The 19,276-nt window shown below is 41.5% G+C and overlaps 1 protein-coding gene and 1 pseudogene across 6 annotated transcripts in view; both read right to left on the reverse strand.

Moving 5' to 3' along the window:
• The window catches only part of CTNND2 (catenin delta 2), a 942,602-nt gene that overhangs the window by 211,718 nt on the left and 711,608 nt on the right, over positions 1-19,276 (reverse strand). For all 5 annotated transcript variants that reach the window (XM_031666708.1, XM_031666706.1, XM_031666707.1 and 2 more), the window contains one exon: positions 16,947-17,160. In XM_031666708.1, the coding sequence (XP_031522568.1) occupies positions 16,947-17,160 (214 nt within the window). The remainder of the gene's footprint in view (positions 1-16,946; positions 17,161-19,276) is intronic.
• Positions 11,713-12,343, reverse strand: LOC103884953 (annotated as a pseudogene). The gene has a single exon (XR_647801.4). The product of XR_647801.4 is annotated as a 60S ribosomal protein L19 pseudogene (transcript).

The following is a 19,276-nucleotide window of genomic DNA, read 5'->3' on the forward strand; positions in this document are numbered from 1 at the left end:
AATTTCTATCTCCTGTTAATTTAACAAAGCCTTAGGAAGTCTCCCGAAAAAGGCATGGAAAGTAAGGCATATTAACATGCCCCTCCACCCATACATGTCCTTAATAAAGGATGCATGTGATTGGGCGTGCGTAAGTGATTACACATATCAGAAAATACCCCAAGATTAAAAGTAGAGAGGATGGCATCACCACTCTCCAGCTAGCTGGGAAAGATACCCAGCAGCTAAGGTCCCACTGCCAAAGAGCAAATCAATTTAGTTTTGTTTTCTTTTTTTGAGACCAAGTTTTGCTCTTGTTGCCCAGGCTAGAGTGCAGTGGTGCGATCTCAGCTCAATGCAACCTCTGCCTCCTGGGTTCAAGTGATTTTCCTGCCTCAGTCTCCCGAGTAGCTGGGATTACAGGTGCCTGCCACTATGCCTGGCTAATTTTTTGTATTTTTAGTACAGACAGGGTTTCACCATGTTGGCCAGGCTGGTCTCGAACTCCTGACCTCAAATGATCCAATTGCCTCGGCCTCCCAAAGTGCTGGGATTACAGGCATGAGCCACCACACCTGGCCTAGATCCAGTTTTGTGTACTCTCTCTTTCTTGCTCGCTCATGCTGTCTCTCTCTCTTTCTCTTTCTCTCAAACTCTTTTCTTTCATTACCATGAGCATCCATAGAACCAATATAAAATTAAACATCTGCTTCAAAACTGCAAACTCACTTAAAAGGCAAAGACAGAAACAAAACAAAAACTACTAAAGTTAATGTCCAACATTTCTTTTTGTTAATAAAAGTGTTTCTTAATGCTGTGAAATCAGTATTTAGCAGTCTCAGATTTCCATGCATATTACTGCCTCTCACTAACGATGGAGGGGAAGAATTTTAAAGAATAAAGGATGGAGGACAGTTCTTTCTAATCCAAAAAGAATCACTTGACATAAAATGTGAGAAATGGAAGGAGCCTTTTTTCTACTGATACCTGCGAATGCAAATGTGGTTCACTGTTAAGTATATCTGGAAACCAGATAAGAGCGCATGTTCATGTTTGCTTTTAATTAACTGCACAGATAAGCCTCAGAAAATATATTTGTGAACAGAGCAGGTGTGCCACTTGAAAACAGAATTGCACTTATGAATTAAAATCCATTTTCTCTAAAAAAAAAATACAACATGCATGAAAGCCAAATAATATGTAGGGCAAGTGGCTCTTTTAACTAATATGTATCATAATTTTAAGTGCTAACTGTGCTTGCTATAGACTGCTGTACTTGAAGTACTGAATACTTTTATGCTCAAGGTTCCATGGTTTTTAAATTGCTTGAAAATATGTCCTAACTTTTAAGTTGGCTGACTGTCATTTGCACAGTAGAATAATCCTTGTTCACTATTGTGAATTAATAGTCTGTGGAATTTTTTTTTCTCATCAATGAGGACACAGCTGACTCCGGGTGTGCCCCTAGCAATTTTTGTGTGAAGTGAATCAAGTTATGTAGAAACATATCAAGTATGTTCCTCATTATTCCTTCCACCTAAAGGCCCTTAACTTCTAGAAGAATCATAGATTAAAAGGCAAATATGGATGGAAGAAGAAGACCAGACTGTTTGAAGCCGACAGCACTAGGACTCAATGCAAGAAGAGTCGCAAGCGGATATGCAGAAGGAAGCTGCTTTGTGCAGGAGTGCTTGTGCCTGAGTCTGAGCAGGCGTGCAAGAACAAACATGCCCACCCCTGCATGCACACGAATGACTCAATTCTCAATCCGTTCTTCCTAAAGGAGCATGCATGGGAGAGTTTGCCCTGCAACCTTCGTGGCCCATGTTTTATTCTCCTGCTCCCATTGCCGCAAGCCAAACCCATATGCATCTTTAAAACCCATTTCAAATGTTGCTTTCTTTATAAAGTCTTCCTTGATCTCTTCAACTGAAGTTTCTCTTTCCTCCCTTAAGCTCCTCCGGCCCACTCTCCATGCTTATTTTGTAGAACAGTTCTCCATCTCCCTCTCCCTAACTCGATGGACTGCTCCTAGAGAACAGAGCTCGCATCTGCATCATTTTCACAGGCTCTCGTCTACCTTGACTGAGCAACCTTGTAGTGTTGCTCAGATATCTATTGTGAACAGGTGAAGAAAGAAGGAAGACAAGAAGGTCACCTTCTAAGCCGTCCCATTTCCTGACTTCCCTGGGATTGCAGGTCTCATGATAAAGGCTCCTATTTTAGGAAACCACTTCACAGAGATTCTTCTTCTGGGCATTCCCTGGGGAGGGCACACAGTTGATGTACACAGCTGCCGTGACGGCAAAGACAACATCCGTCATTAAGGAAGAGTGAGTCGCTAAGTGAAAAGAGTTTTGCATGTGCAAAACTGAAGCTTCTCCTCCACTAGGCTGAGTTTCATCCTCGAAGGGACAACCAGAAAGGAAGTTTATTTCAAAGGTGTCTTCAGGAATGGCAAACCAAAACATCTGTTGGAAAGGGAACCAGGTGTTGGGCAAGGGATGTAGACATTCTATAATTTGGTGCTCTTCTCCAGGATCCAGTGGGGATTGCTACGTTGTGTTCGTTAACACCAGTTAATGTAATTTTTGTGATAATTGTAGAGCAAATAGAGCAAACTCTCACATATAATTAGGGAAAAGTGTTTCTAATTAACTTGTAACTCGTGAGTTGCAAAGTAAAGCCACAAATCAGTTATGCATTGTCAGACCTAACAAGTGGAAATGAGCTGTACATTTCAATCTCGGCAAATACAAAACAAGACGCAAAGACCCAGAAAAACTTTCCTTTAAGCCCTTATACAATTTTGGCATGCTCTGAAATGTAATTAGAGATAAGCACAGATACATCTCACGTCACCAGCCCTAATGATCCTGGAGGTGAAAACTGAAGGCAACTTCAGACGGGGTTCAACAACATCCAACATTTTACCGCTGCAGTACGTGAAATGGAGCATGCTCACGAAACACCTGCTGATCGGTGTACAGAAGGTTCTGACGGCACTTCAAAATACAGTAATATTAATTACAATATTACTGTAATTAATACATTACAGTACTGTAATCTCTTCAAAGGTTTCGTAGGGAAGTAAAGGACTCTAATATTTGCAAGCTCCACCCCAGTTAACACTGCCATCAGCAACAGTTGCTTACTGCTGGCTGTAAGTCAGGGGGCGGTACAGGCAATTTCTTCTATATCCGGTGGAAGCGATTCCACTTATTTTCTCTCTCACTTGAGGAAGCACACTGTAATATCAGGTAACCTAATTCTAATTTGAAATGCATTCATTCTAATTTGAGAAAAGTGATAAATGGGCCATATATTTTCATTGGATAATGTAGTTACTATTAGCATCAAATTATTTTGGCATCTCTCAAAACACATCCATGTCTCCTAATCCTCCACCCCTCTGCTGTCCGCTGTAATTGTTGGTCTTGTGAAAGTAGAAAGTGGTGTTTCTCAAACATGCATGATCCTAAGAACCACAAGAGGGTACTGCTAAATGTGTGGATTCCCAGGCTATTATCATGGAAATTTAGGATCCAGAAATATGTATTGTTTTATCAAGTGGCCCCAAAGAAACTCTTACGATTGGATAAACTGGAAAATCACTGCTGTAAAGCAGACTGGCTTTGGAAATCAAGGACTGCAAAAGTACCATGGACGAGCTGTGACTTTCAGCATGCCCCTTGCATCCAACCTCACAGGACCTCAGGAGCATTCAAGGCAATGATAGACAGGAAGGTACTAGCACTATGACTGGTAAGTGCGGGTGTTCAGAAATGTTCGTTTCTCTCTTCTTGGTCTAAAAGAAATAAATGCAGAGAATACCTGGATTCTCAGGTTAGGCATATTGGACAACAATAAGAATGTAAAACACAGGAAATAATGTGACATATTGGCTCTAGGGGCATCTGCAATGTCCTACTCTGTAACACAGGTAATAAAAACGGGATATAAGCTTGACTTACCCAGATATAAATGTTAGCAGTCTAACCTTAACATAGCACAAGTAACTACAGCTCCCTTAAAAAGACGATTTATGACAAACATAGACAAATGGGACAGAATAAATAACTCAGAAATAAGACTGCACGTCCACATCCATCTGATCTTTGACATACCTGACAAAAACAAGCAATGGGGAAAGGATTCCCTATTTAACAAATGGTGCTTGGAGAACTGGCTAGACATATGCAAAAAATTAAAACTGGACCCCTTCCTTACACCTTATACAAAAATTAACTCAGGATGGATTAAAGACTTAAATGTAAAACCCAAAACTATAAAAACCCTAGAAGAAAACCTAGGCAATACCATTCAGGACACAGGCATGGTCAAAGATTTCATGACGAAAACATCAAAAGTAATTGCCACAAAAGAAAAAATTGACAAATGGGATCTAATTAAACTAAAGAGCTCATGCATAGCAAAAGAAGTTATCATCAGAGTGAACAGGCAACCTATAGAATGGGAGAAAATTTATGCAATCTATCCATCTACAAAGGTCTAGTATCCAGAGTTTACAAAAAAACATAAACACATTTATAAGAAAAAAACCAACCCCATTAAAAAGTGGGCAAAGGACATGAACAGACACTTCTCAAAAGAAGACACTCATGCAGTCAACAAATGTATGAAAAAAAGCTCAACATCATTGATCACTAGAGAAATGCACATCAAAACCACAATGAGATACCTTTTCATACCAGTTAGAATGGTGATTATTAAAAAGTCAAAAAACAACAGATGCTAGCGAGGCTGCAGAGAAACAGGAATGCTTTTATACTGTTGGTGGGAATGTAAATTAGTTCAACCATTGTGGAAGACAGTGTGGTGATTTCTCGAAGACCTGGAACCAGAAATACCATTTGACCCAGCAATCCCATTACTAAGTACATACCCAAAGGAATAAGAATCATTGTATTATAAAGATACATCCACAAGTATGTTCATTGCAGTACTATTCACAATAGCAAAGACATGAAATCAACTCAAATGCCCATCAGTGATAGACTGGATAAAAAAAATGTGGTGTGTATATATACCATAGAATACTATACAGACATAAAAAGGAGTGAGATCATGTCTTTGCAGAAACATGGATGGAGCTGGAAGCCATTAATCCTCAGCAAACTAACACAAGAACAGAAAACCAAACACTGCACGTTCTCACTTAACTTAAAAGTAGGAGCTGAACAATGGGAGCACACGGACACAGGGAGGGGAACAACCCACACCGGGGCCCGTCAGGGAGTTGGGGGAGGGAGAGCATCAGGAAAAATAGCTAATGCATGCTGGGCTTAATACCTAAATGATGGGTTGATAGGTGCAGCAAGCCACCATGGCACACGTTTACCTGTTTAACAAACTGCACATCCTGTACATGTACCCCAGAACTTTAAAATAAATAAAATTTAAAAATGAAAACAAATACTGTATATGGAAATATCTTATTCACTGAGACATTGGTGCCACCATCCTGGTCACTGGTAAGAGAGCCATCCTATAAGGAAGGGAGAGCTATGGCTGGAAGAAGCTATATGGCTAGAAGGGTTTCTGAAGACTCTATGGGATAGAGCTGCGTTATCACCGTGGAACACTTACCTGCAGATTTCACGTATGGGAAACAAAACTTCTCTAGTTTAACAGATCATTATCTGGGGATTTTCCTTTCTTCAGACTTCATTCTAAGTAGTAAATTTCCAACCCTTTCTAATCTCCTTAGCCTGCTTGGTTTTTCTCCACAGCACTTGTCACAGATTTATTTGTCTCAGTTTATTGTCTGACTTGTCCACTACAACACAAGCTTTAGGAGGGCAGGTCTATGAGTTCTAACCTTCTAACAGCCCACAACGGTTCTGTTAATAGATTATGAAATTTCACGTATTGTCTTGACATAGTTCACTCCTTTACATATGAATCAATGGAAATACCAAGACTCCTCTCAATGGTGCTCCTTTTTTTCTCCCTTCCTCCATCTGGCTCCTTGAAAAACAGGTGCCATGATCTTGACCATTAGGAAGAAAGCCATAACATAAGGAAGGCTGGTCTATGGCTAGAAGGTGCTTGTATCCCAAGCACCTAAACTTCACTTCCATATACATTTGACTCTGAACAACATGATTTGAACTGTGCAGGTACACTTATACACAGATTTTCTTCCACTTCTGCCACCCCTAGACAGCAAGACTAACCTCTCTGCTTCCTCCTCCTCAGCCTACTCAATGCAAAGATGATGAGAATAAAGACCTTATGAGGATCCACTCTTAATAAAGTGCATACATATTTTCTCTTCCTTATAATTTTCTTAATAACGTTTTCTTTTCTTTAGCTTACATTGTCATAAGAATAAAGTATATAATATGTACATAAAATATATGTTAATTGACTTTTTATGTTGCTGGTAAGGTGTCCGGTCAACAGTAAGCTATTAGTAATTAAGTTTTGGGGAGCCAAATTGTATGCAAATTTTCAGCTTTAGGGGTTGTCAGCCTCCCTAACTCTTGGGTTGTCCAAAGGTCAACTATAGTAGGCACTCAACAGCAATCTGTTTAATGAATGAGGGAACGAGATCCACAGTCTACAGAAAGGCTTCTGTCTCTAGGACTAAGGGTAGAGCATGCAGAAAGTTAAATATGTGGATTTCCTAATTGGATTACAGTCAGTCTGTTTGGGGAAGCAATTAGGAATCAGAACAGCGCTGAGGGTTGTAAGTTTTTGCCCTCTGCCGGTGCATATGATTTGGGCTCGCCTCTGTGAAGAGATAATCCTAAAATGGTCAAAATGACAGGAGACAAGAACAGGCAATGTCTCAGCAGAGAATGCACGAGACACAAAGCTGGTTAGGAGACGACTTGCCATCAAAAGGTAGACCAAATACTTATCTCCTCTCCCCATCATTGATCCATCAGAATTAATAGCAATGTATCGGGAAGGATTCTTCCCCAGGCCTGATGTTTTCTTACTGCGAATGGAGCACAATTACTGTAACACTGGACTCTCCCAGCTCCTCACTTGCTCTTCCCCTGAGAGAGAGAGGAACTTGTCCAAGGCACTAGTGAGTGTGCAGGGCTTGGCCCAGCTCTGAGCTTCTTCCACTTTGGCATGAAAGGCCATGAGGAACTCTGCTTCCCCTGGTCTCCATGAGATGTGCCCTAGTGGCTGGTAGAGGAGAAGGGAAGCTGCCCTGGCCCAACGGCTGCCTGTGCCATGATAGATAAGTCTACCTAATTCTGGCATTCTGTGTGAGTAAACCAGTCTGGCTAAAAAGCCTGTAGTCTGGCCTCCAACCCAACCCCTAGCAGTAATGAGGTGATAATGTGGCCTCCCTTTTTATTCCGTTAGAATTTGGTTGCATAAGACAGTATGCAATAGAAGGTTCTATAAACTATGGCCTGAGCTACCTGCTTGCATAAATACAGTTTAATACACAGCCATACACATTTGTTGATGTATTATCTATGGTTCTTTCATCCAGCACAGGTACAGTTGAGAAGTTGTAACAGAGACCTAGGGCCTATAAGCTAAAATATTTTCTATCTGTCATTTTACTGAAAAAGCTTCCCAACTCCTGTTTGAGAATCTAGAAGAGAATGGTGGAAAAGCGTATTGCCTCTAGTGCAATGCTTTCGGGTTCAAGAACAAAGGAAAAGTAAAAGGCAGGCAGGATGCAATTTCAGCACACACTGCTACACTTCCACATGCTAAAAAGCAAAGTGTCCAACTTAGGAAGCAGGTTCAAGAGAACTGAGCCTTCCTGAGATCTGCAGAAGGAAAGCAGAGGAAAATGAATCACAGAAGGACATCCCACCCCAGCAGTAAAAAGAAGTGCTAGAAAAATGCATTTCTCAGGGCCCAGAGCAGGAGCAAGCAGAGACAGTGGCCTGCAGTGCACACAGCAGAGGTCCGGGCTGGAAGGTGCAGCAGGTTCCCACAATGGCAAGAGCAGCTTCAACAGGAGTCTGTTGAGGGTGATTTTGCAATCTTCGTAGGGCCAAGGGAGCAAATCAATTCCATCATAAAAAGCAGAAAAATCACTGTTGCACCATAGGATTGAGGAAAAGCTGCTAACAAACCATAGGACAGTGGAAGGCTTGTTACGGGACAGAACACACTCATGGGACACTGGGCCAAGACACCTGACTCCCAAAGAGGAAATCCAAAATCAAAGGTTTGCAGTATGCCGGAAGGGAAAGAAACCAACTCATATAAGACCTGGAGTGGTAGGTTTGTACTGTGTCACTCCAGCTGAACTGCAGCTGTGCTTCCCAGGATTTCCTTCCCTGCTTGGTTGCAGGTTGAGGCAGTCCATGGAGACATCTGCAGGATGCCTGGCTGGTGCAAGTGAAGCATAGAGCTAAACTCTGAGGGCTGCGGGCAGAGGGCATCAGGGCTGCTACAGTGTGTGCACGTCCCCCCTGCTGCTACTCCACCTTTTAGGCCACAGCTCTGACAGCTCCCATCACATCCCCTCTTTCCACTTCCCTAAGTCCCGGCCAGGAAGAATCATGTAGGGCTCTGTGGCAAAGAAAGGCAGCTTTGTGTATCACTCATGTGGCAGATTTGCAGGCAGCGAGAGGCAAAAGAGGGGTGCCATTTGTCCCCATGAGTGGCAGCTGGCTCTGGCTTCCCCTGCTTCACATCCTGCTGTTCTTTCTGACTGCTGCCTGCTGGCCTGTGTCAACTGCAGGTCCATCATCGGACACAGCGGCAAAGCCTTCCACAGGCGTTTTCACCAGCTCTCATCGTGGTGTCAGGTCTAATCCTCATAACAAGTCCCCCTTTCCATGTCATCTACAGTGCTTCTGCCTCCCTGGTCAAACCATGATGCACCTGGAGACAGGAGCTGCCTCTGCTGCCAGTATCTAAATGCTGCAAGGCGGCAACAATGTCTAGGATTCCAGTTTCCCAAAGAAGAGACAATGGGAATGGTGGAATCTCCCTTCAAGCGGGAAGTGCATCATGCCAGAATGAACCTTTGCCTGGACTTCTTTCTCCTGATTCAGGTTAAGTCCCCAGATGATGGACTCAAAAAGCCACACGACACCAAGCTGGCATCCCCTGACTAAATCCAAGGGATCTCCATGCGCTCACTCCCTCAGACACTGTGGTCAGCAGAATAATCACTCTACAAAGATGTCCACATTTGATGCCTCAGGACCTATGAATGGGCTCCTTTACATGGCAAAAGGGACTTGCAGATGGGATGAAGACAAAGCATCTAAAATGGGGAAACTAACATGGAGAGAATCCTGGATCAGCCAGGTGGGCACAATCTAATCACATGGGGCTTTAAAAGCAGAGAATTATTTCTGGCAGTGATCAGAGGAAAATGTGACCATGGAAGACTCATCAGAGATGCAATGTTGCTGGCTCTGAAGGCAGTGGAAAGGGGGTCATGAGCCAAAGAACGTGGGTAGCATTGGAAGCTGGAAAAGGCAAAGAAATGGACTGTCCCCTAGAGCCTCCTGAAAGCAACACAGCCCCGGTGACTGTTGGATTGAAGCCAGGAGAGTCTGCGTCAGGCCTGTAACCCCTAGAACCGTAAGAAAAATCAATCTGCCTTGTGTTAAGCTGCTAAACATGTGGTGAACTGTCACAGCAGCCACAGATGACCAATACAGACTCCACTGATGCCCTGCGGCACCCCCGGTGAGGGCTGGCTTCTGGGAACATGTCTGCCTAGGATACTTCCCCTTAAAGGCTCACAATGGCTTGCTTGCTACATGTGATGGGCAGGGGCCATTGCTCACACCTTTGAACAGTGAGAGGAGGGAGAGCTGACAATGCAATCATGCATCGCCTGAGGCCTTGAAAGTATGTAGGCCATTCCAGTGTGAGGCAGCCCCGAAATTCAGGCTGCTAGAGGACCCAGGCCCCATAGAGGCACAAGAATCCCCCTGGCTGAGACTGTGCCAAATAAAAAATTTGGAGAAGATGATTTTTACACATTAGCTAACTTAAGAATTGTGGGTTTGAACTTTAACACACAATGGCAAGAGGTATTGATTTTTTGACTTTAATTCCTTTGAACCTTAATGTCTTCGGACTTCAACATGAAAGTGGATTTAAACTTTGATTTTTAATTTCTCCATGGGAATTTGATATTTGGTGGGGTTCATATTAAAATTCGAAGCAGCTCTACATTGCTGGCATTTCATTATTGAAATGTCTCTATTCATTTTTATCTTTGGAATGTTGTTTAATCTTCTCACAGAACCTCTAATGTACTATGTTGGACAACATATCTGGACAATATTTGGAATAAGAAATAAAACTGGACTTAATTTTAAATCTTGGGAACATAGTAACCTTGAATTTGATTTAAATAATTTGCTCCTCTGACCCCTTTTGGTGCCTCTTGGTGTAATATATAAATTGCCCACCAGGAATTCCAGGTGATCCCCAAAAAGTGCCATCAAGACAGAAGAAGAGCTTTCTTGACAAACTGCTTAGCTCCTGCTCTAGGGAGAGGGGCTACGCCTCTGGGTGATCATAACAAAGAGGGTGAAAGAAAAATAGGCTGGAGATGTTAGTGGGAGAAATGCATTCCCTCTGTTCTGGTGTCTTCTTCCCTGCAGGTGCTTCATTAATGTTATACCCGAACTTCTGTGACATTAGCAAGGTCACTTGGCTGACAGACCTTAAAGAAGGCCTCCAGCCTGGCTTTTATCAGCAACAGAGATAATATCTGTAAACATATTTACACATTGTTCAACCTTCAAAACTGTTCAGAGTTCACTGTATGAGTTCAGAACTGTATGAGTTCAGAACTCATACAGGACAGAAGATGTTATTTATCATGGACATAATGGAATAGAGAAAAGAATGGAAGGAGTAATTCAGACAAGAAATTTCATCACATTTCTGTAAGATACAAAACAGCCACAGGTGAGCTGACAGATGGAGCTGAGGGAGAAGCCAGCATAGCCCAAGATACACAGCTAGGGGACCCTATCCCAGGGAGGTGGCTGACTGTCCTGGTGGAACCCTAGGAAAGATTTGTACTAAAGAGACGGCAGGAACCTGGGGTGCAGAAATGGGAAGACAAGCTAGAAAGGGGTGATTGAAAGGAAGTAGTCACCTTTCATTTTCCACTTCCACCTAGCTTGAAAGAATAGCCAGCAGACAGGAAAGTACTATCCCCTTCCTCCAGGCCACACAAACAAAATAAACAACTCAGAAGAATCTCCAAATAGATGGATTGCACTGGGGAGAACCAAAAAGGTACTGCGGATATCTGGGCCTTAGAGAAAAACCCTCCTCTTTAAAACACTAACAAGACTCCCCACTACAACAGTTCCCTCCCACCCACTCACCCTGAAGTGAAGCTTCACTGTGAATAAGCTTCACCGACATGCACAGAGCTCAGAGAAACTCTATTCCACTATTTTAAAAATAAGCAGAAGATTGAGGACCACCACAGATTTGAAGTAAGCCTGCAAAATCCATGAAAAAGCCCACCATAAAAAGAGAAAAGCTGACAATGAAAAAAAATTGAGATAATTCATGCTAAAGAGATAAAAACAAACTTAAGTTCTAAATAATATCCTTAGAGAAATTCAAAAATATTTTACATTCATAAAACAAAAATAGGAGCTATTAAAAAACACAAAAGAGAATTATTAGATTTTTTCTTTTCTTTTCTTTTTTTTTTTGTTTTTTTGTTTTTTTGCAGATAAAGGCTTGTTTTAATAGCTGATCTATGTAGTCACGGAGGCCAGTATGTACAGACAAAGAGGGGAGCTTTTATTTCTTGGTCTCTTCCTCCTTGGACAAAGTCTTGATGATCTCCTCCTTCTTGGCCTGGAGGCGCTCTTCATGGCGCTTGCGTGCTTCCTTGGTCTTAGACCTGCGGGCCTCAGCCTGGTCAGCCAGGAGCTTCTTGCGGGCCTTGTCTGCCTTCAGCTTGTGGATGTGTTCCATGAGAATACGCTTGTTTTTGAACACATGCCCCTTCACCTTCAGGTACAGGCTGTGATACATGTGGCGATCAATCTTCTTAGACTCAACGGTATCTTCTGAGCAGCCGGCACAGAATCCTCATTCTCCTCACCCACATGACCTTCTCTGGCATTCGGGCATTGGCTGTACCCTTCCGCTTACCTATGCCCATGTGCCGCCTGCCCTTCCCGCGGGCCAAGGTATTTTTCCGGCATCGCGCCTGGGAATGCACCGTCACAGGCTTGCGGATGATCAGCCCATCTTTGATCAGCTTTCGGATCTGCTGACGGGAGTTGGCACTGGCGATTTCATTGGTCTCACTGGGGTCTAACCAGACCTTCTTCTTGCCACAGGAGAAGACACTAGAGGCGAGCCTCTTCTGAAGCCTGAGCATACTCATGGCTGCGGCCGCAGCAGCAAAAGGAAAGAGCTCCCGATTTTTTCTTTTCAAAAGATGATACCCTCTTGGGCCCCTGGTAGTGGGAGCATGGAAGTCACAGAAAAATTGGGGGAAAATAAATGTTGGATACTAGAGAATTCTTTCAGAACATATGATTAAAAGGCAAAGGGCTCCAAATTATATAAGAAAATACAAGAGAAATAATCCAAGAGGCTCAAAATCTGACTAATTTCAGAAAAAGAGGACAGAGGAAATGAAGACAAAGAAATTATTTTAAAAAAGAAGAAAATTTTCTGGCACTGAACAAGGTCATGACTCTTTAAACTGAAAATGTTCAATGTTTTTTTTTTTTAAAAAGGCAACACCGCATATATCACGAGAGACTTTAATAGTATTAAGTCTAAAATTAAATTATAGAAAATATTCCTGAGAAAATAATTTTCCATCTAGAATTGTGTATCTAGTAACCATCACTCATGTGTGAGGGTTAAAGACTTATTTTTTCAGAATTTAATCTCCTAAGCATCCCTTTTCAGGAACTTGTAAGAGAGAAAAACAAGAGAGAAGAGGGCACAGGATCTTGGAAACAGAAGTTCTAATCCAGGATTGCCGTGCAGGTCTAGAGAGCAAAATCCAAATCCGTACCGAAGACAGAGGATTCTGGAAGGGACTTTTATGGAGAAAGGAGGGAATTAATGATGCCCAAAATGAAGGACAAGGTTGAGTCCTCAGCCTGACTCCTTAACTAAAAGGAAAGACCATCTGGATATGCAAAGCATCAGATGGACAAACATACTCTTCTCCTGGAGAAGCACAGTTCTCAAGACACGTGCTTTCACCAAAATAACACTTATTTACTAAGTTCTACAGTTTAATAAAAACCATTTTATTATGATTTGTAAAGCATTCTGAAATCTTTAGTTGGGCATACTCAAAATTTTGGTCCACTATTTCCACATTTAGAGAGAGAAAAATTACATGAGTCAGGCCCAAAGGATGTGAAGCATTTCTAATCAAAGTTTATTTGCTTAGGAGCTTTTCAAGCAACGGCTAGCATACAATAGCTTCGATTGGATTTAACAAAAATTCTCATCATCATCTCATAGTAATTATTGCATAGGAAGAAAATTATTTATTGCAAGACGTAGCAGGCAGCAAAATATATTCTACTGTGAAGAGATACTGCAGTGAAAACAGGCAGCTGTTTTTTTCAGCATGCATGTTTATGTGTTGGATGTAAATGTATGCAAACATCTCAGTTTCAACACTTTATCATGGTTTGAATAGTTTGCCGAGCAATATTCAACACATAATGTAAAGCTTTGCAAGATCATTTCTTTCTTATTTATAATTTGGCACTCTTGACATCATAGGTTCTTCAGGATATATAGCTGGGTCTAATCTAAAATCTGGTTTATAAACTATGCTTTAGTTTTTTAAAAATCACTAAAATTGTTCTTTTGAATATTTGTTTATAATACATCCTAGTCTACGAATAAGTAAGAAATTCAAAGGGAGACCTCACCCTGCCTTCCCATGTAATTTTTTGTTCAACATTTGTTCTCATCCATGAGACAATAGGCAGGAAAGTGATCAGAAAAACTCCCCTGTATGGCGGGGCTCCTGTAACATACTGAGTCGTTATTCTTCGCTGAGTTCTGTATTAGATGCACGGGAGAATTGCAAAGGAAGTAAGGGGTATAGTTGTTACACTTAGATCATCGTTTTGTTTAATCCATGCATGGATATCTGACCTAATTCCTAAACAGATTTGCAGCGGCTCCTTGTGACAACAGATGTGAAGCCAGCCCTTCTTCTTGTACACACTACTCCACCTCTCAGAGTCATCCACTCCCTTGCTGCTCATCTAGCAAGTTCCTAAAATGTGGTCTTGTTTGTCAGGCCCATTGCTTTAAATATTTAGCAGCCAGTGCTGCACACACCTGACCATTCAGATCAGAGCCTCACCCTGCAGTGGGCAGTGGGCACTGATGTAGGCATCTCTGTGGCGGCACTGTGTGGTCAACTGAGGGCATCCCAGGCTTGGTCAACAGAATCCAAGCTTTGTCTGAGGTGAATTCCTTTTGCCTCATTTTGTTTTGCTTTAGGCGGTGAAGCTGGCTTTGGCTTGATTTACATCATTGAGGCAACGTCTGTGCAGAAGTTAGCTGACTCCTGCAGGTTTCCAGGCCCCCTCAGGTTTCTGTCAGTAAGGAAACTCAGAAGGCTTTGTCTAGAGCCAATCACTAGACTGGCTTACAGGAGCAATTGCTTCCACGCTAGAATGTTCTCCCAGATACTCTCTTCCAATTTCCTTTCCCAGAGTGGAAGCTTGGCCAAGGGGCTTGTGGATTTTCTCAAGAATCCATGATGGCAACTTCAGAAACCATGAACTTCAGCTTGTCAACATATTCTGATATGTTTTTCTTTGAAAAAGGTGAAACTGATGCCTGAAGTTCAGCCAAGCACAATATGAACATGCTTCTGGAAAGGCAGAAAACATCTATTGAAGTAACAACCACTGTCCTTCTCAATGGATGTGGCTATCACGGCATTTCTTCTAGGAGGAGACACAGAGAGAGCCTCAAACTCCTAGCACATGCTGATGAAAACACAGTGGGTCCAAACATGACAGTGGGTGCAAACCTCCTCCTTCTTAAAAGAAGTGGAGTAAGAGTGTATCCTCTCCGTACATCAAGCAAGCATCATTCCTACAGCCCATGTTTCACCAGGAAAAAAAACAAGAGGTTACGCCTTTGGTTTTCCAAATGGGGCTCACATAGGAACTTCTGATGTTGCTCTGGCACATGTGAACGGCTAACACCCAGAAGCTGTCAGAAGCAATGTTGAAGGCAATGGAGTAGACAGTGGTCAGTTCTTTATAGCTGCTTCAAATGTCAGCACAGGATAAGGTATATACTGCAGAAGACGTCATGTGTCAGGGGTATGGCATTTCCATTCTGTTTTAAGCCATCATTCATCTCAACCTTTGACACGTGGCTGAGTTTCTTTGGCAATCAGGGAAGCCACCACAGAGGGGTTCTTCTAGACAATGAATTTTGTGTTGGAGCAAAATTAAATTTTAGTCAAATCCAATTATTCTCAAATCATAAATGAATCCATACAGTGTACACAGAAGGGCTCTGCTGGTCTTCATTTCTCATGGCTTCATGTATCTGTTGGTGGAGTCTTACTGCCTCCTGTCCCCATCACATGCACTGAGCTCTTTCTTTTGCAGGCAGTTCCAACTTAAGCAAAACCCACAAATATAAGGATGGTTGTTCATAACCATAATGGTAGGAAATACTTTCAGTTACATAACTCACCCCTAAACTATCATAGACATCACACTGCGTAGATAAAAATACTTTTACTTTCCCTGACTCATGTCTTCCCACATTAGTTTAGTGTGAAATATTGCTTTAGTAGTACGGTAATTCTTAACAATTATTATTTTTTCCACAAAGATGATTTTCTACTTACGGAAAGACAAAACAAAAGAAAAAAAAACAATTTGCATCTAGTTCTAATGTAACTAAGAGTGAGAAAGAAATGTGACAATAATCTCAAAGAGTGTATATTTAAGAAAATATACGAAAGTTGGAAGTCTTGACCCAGAACTGGACAAATATTTGTGACTCTCTAGCTTGAATAATGTATTTTCTTAAAAAATACATTTTCATCTACTTCATCAGCACAGCTACAAGGAAAATTTAGAGTTAAGACAGAAGGTCGATTGAATCACAGATAATTAAAAGATCTTTTTAGACCAGTCAACTACGCAATCCATTTGCTAAATACTTGCTGATGGGATACTTTTTGATGAACTGAAAACCAAATATCACCTCGAATGATAGTGAGCATGATTAAGATGAGTAAGTGGCAGAGTAATTTGAAATGCTGTATTGAGGCCACCTGGGCCATTAATACTCCAAGTAACACTGCATATTTAAAAGGGAGAGATGACAGCTCATGGCTAACACTGACTGTGTTCACATGTATTCCACATACGTGTCAAATGTTTTACAGCGTCTCATTTCTTAAGCCCTCATGACCATAGTGTGGCTACTATAATTATCTCCATTTTACAAAACCCAAAAGTCCTACAATCATGGAAAAGCTTTCATGTTCACTTTTTAAAAATTCCTTAATATGTAATAATTGTGACTTTTAATAGACATGAATATTTCATTCAAAAAATTAACTGCTAAGTAGGATAAGCTGTCTGTTGCTAACCACACTAGAAACCAGAATATATACCTTATTAGCAAAAACTGACACGCCTTGTCCTTTGATCAATTATTATTAATGCTATTCTAACAAAGAGCCCTGGGTATTGTACGATGCTCAACTACTTCTAAATCCACTGACAAAAGCTGATTATGATCACAGAATTTTAGTGAGGGTTACATTTACTGGATTATTGAATATGATCAATCCATGCATGTCACATCTGATACCATTTTCTTCAGTTGTTTACTCATTTGAAAACACATATTGAGACTGCCTACGTTATTAGAACACCACAATATTTATTTGATTAGCACATCTGCCTCTGTGTTGGATAATGGAAAGTTTACCTTGAGATAAAGTATAATAATTTAATAATGATTCTAACCTGTGACCAGCTCCCGGATCTCCAGGTCAGTCGTCTTGCGGAGTAACCTCACCAGTGCTGGGATGCCACCACAGTTTTTCAGGGCAATTTTGTTATCATCGTTAGCCTTCCCATATACCAGGTTTCTCAGAGCTCCACAGGCACTACGGTGGACTTCGGTCATCCGATGATCCAACAGGTCCACCAGGAGCTGGATGCCTCCTTGTCTCCTTATCTGAAAGAGCAAAGGACACCACTTTTGCTTTACAGTGTAAGGTTTCCCTACCTACCCCAAAACATGTTTTTCATATAAAGTATCTGCTAGCAATTCATTGCACCAAACTGAATTAAGGCATGCAAAAGGAAACGGAAAAAAAAAATAAGTGTTTGTTTTATATTTGATTGCCTGTATTTGCTTTAATACCCTACCAATAAAAATCCAAATGTATTTCTTTCAAACCACAGAATTTGGGAAAGGTGATTTTAACTTCATAATGAGTGCCTTAGACATTTCTCTATAAAAACATGCCACATCCTTATGGATGAAGCACATGAAGAAATAAAAGGCATTAGAGTGATCCTCATTCCCTAGACTTATTAAATTTAACCACTGTCTTAAAGGGCTGCAGGAATGATGTACAAAATGTTAAAATTATGCTTAATAGGGATATGCGCTAAACATTTCAAAGGAACCAGAAGCAAAATGAGAGACTGGAAGAACTGACACGAGGAGTTTTATCTCAGATGACCCGCAGAAATAAGAATGTTTCTTACATGAGAGACAGAACATGTGAGGCCAAGGGACGTTACGCTTAATTTAGGTATTTGATTCAACGACAACAAAACCACTGTACATTTTACTCTTCTTTTTATGAAAAGAAAATTTTAATCTTTTATAAGTAAATGCAAAATATTTTTGCTGTGTATTTCGAGATGCATGTTCTCCTGGTTGCCCTTTGATTTGGGGAACAATTTCAAATTTAAATTAGAAACGAAATAAAGTGGCTACTTAACACACAGGCTATTTCACAGGGTTTTCATTAGCAGAGCTGCATCTGAAAACTTTTGCATGTATATGGAAAAAGAGCATGATTCATTCAGGAATACTCTTCTCCTATACTGTATGCTTCAGCGTTCTTCAGGGATCGAAGGATTGCATCTTCTCTACTTAATGTTTTGATTACAGAAAAACTCATTCATGTCACAGATGTGCCGGGACACCTGGCTACATTTCCGGCCTCTTTCTTTTTCCTTTCTTTTTTTTTTTTTTTTTTTTTTTTTTTGTTGAGACAGGCTGGAGTGCAGTGGCGCGATCTCGGCTCACTGCAAGCTCCGCCTCCCGGGTTCACGCCATTCTCCTGCCTCAGCCTCCTGAGTAGCTGGGACTACAGGCGCCCGCCACCTCGCCCGGCTATTTTTTTTTTTTTTTTTTTTTTGTATTTTTAGAGGGTTTCACCGTGTTAGCCAGGATGATCTCAAACTCCTGACTTCGTGATCCGCCCACCTCGGCCTCTCAAAGTGCTGATTACAGGCGTGAGCCACGCGCCGGGTCATCCCCAGGCTCTTTCAATAGTGCCCAAGTGCTGCTCTCTGTCAGGTGACTCTAACTACACAGTTTAAAACTGCACTTGGAACCACACCCTCACCCCAAGCCAGCATTCTTGTTTATCTTCAAGTGCTATTGAATTCTCCATAGGACCTGTCATGTTCTAACTTATTTATTATGTTTATCATTATCCTCTGTCTTCTCCTATAAGGATGCGTGCTCCGGGAGGAAAAGTGTTATATATCCCTATCCCTAAAACCAGTGCAATGCCAGACACATCATAAATATTCATGAAATATTTGTCAAATGAATGGAGAGGGTTAATATATTACTTGCTGTGTTGGTGTTTCTCAGCTTTGCTAAAATAGTGTTTTCAAAATGAAGAAATATCCCTCTTTAAAGACAAAAAACAAACACCTCTTTTGTGAACAGCCAGGGATGTATCCAGAGGCGTCAGCCCCGCAGCTCTTTCAACCCAGCTTACAAACAAAATAGAGCATGCTTCATTCATACAGGGTGGCCTCTGATGATTCCGAATATGCCTACAGGAATTATTTTCATTCATCAGCAAATGAAAGCAGAAAAAGGGGGAAATCCTCAGAGCACTCTTGGACTCTAAATCCCTAACTTGGAAACCATGAATGCAGCGTTTCACATACGGCACCTTCATAGGAACATGATAGGGAAGGAAGAGGGAGGGATGTAGAGGGACAGTGTGGTTGAGGGGGTTATGGTTGCCCAGCCTGAGGGTGGTGACAGCACCTGGGTAAGAGAGACTCAAGGATCTTTTGGGTCAACTAAGGAA

The sequence above is a fragment of the Papio anubis genome, chromosome 5, assembly GCF_008728515.1.
Source record: "Papio anubis isolate 15944 chromosome 5, Panubis1.0, whole genome shotgun sequence".
In the NCBI taxonomy this organism is placed as follows: Eukaryota; Metazoa; Chordata; class Mammalia; order Primates; family Cercopithecidae; genus Papio; species Papio anubis.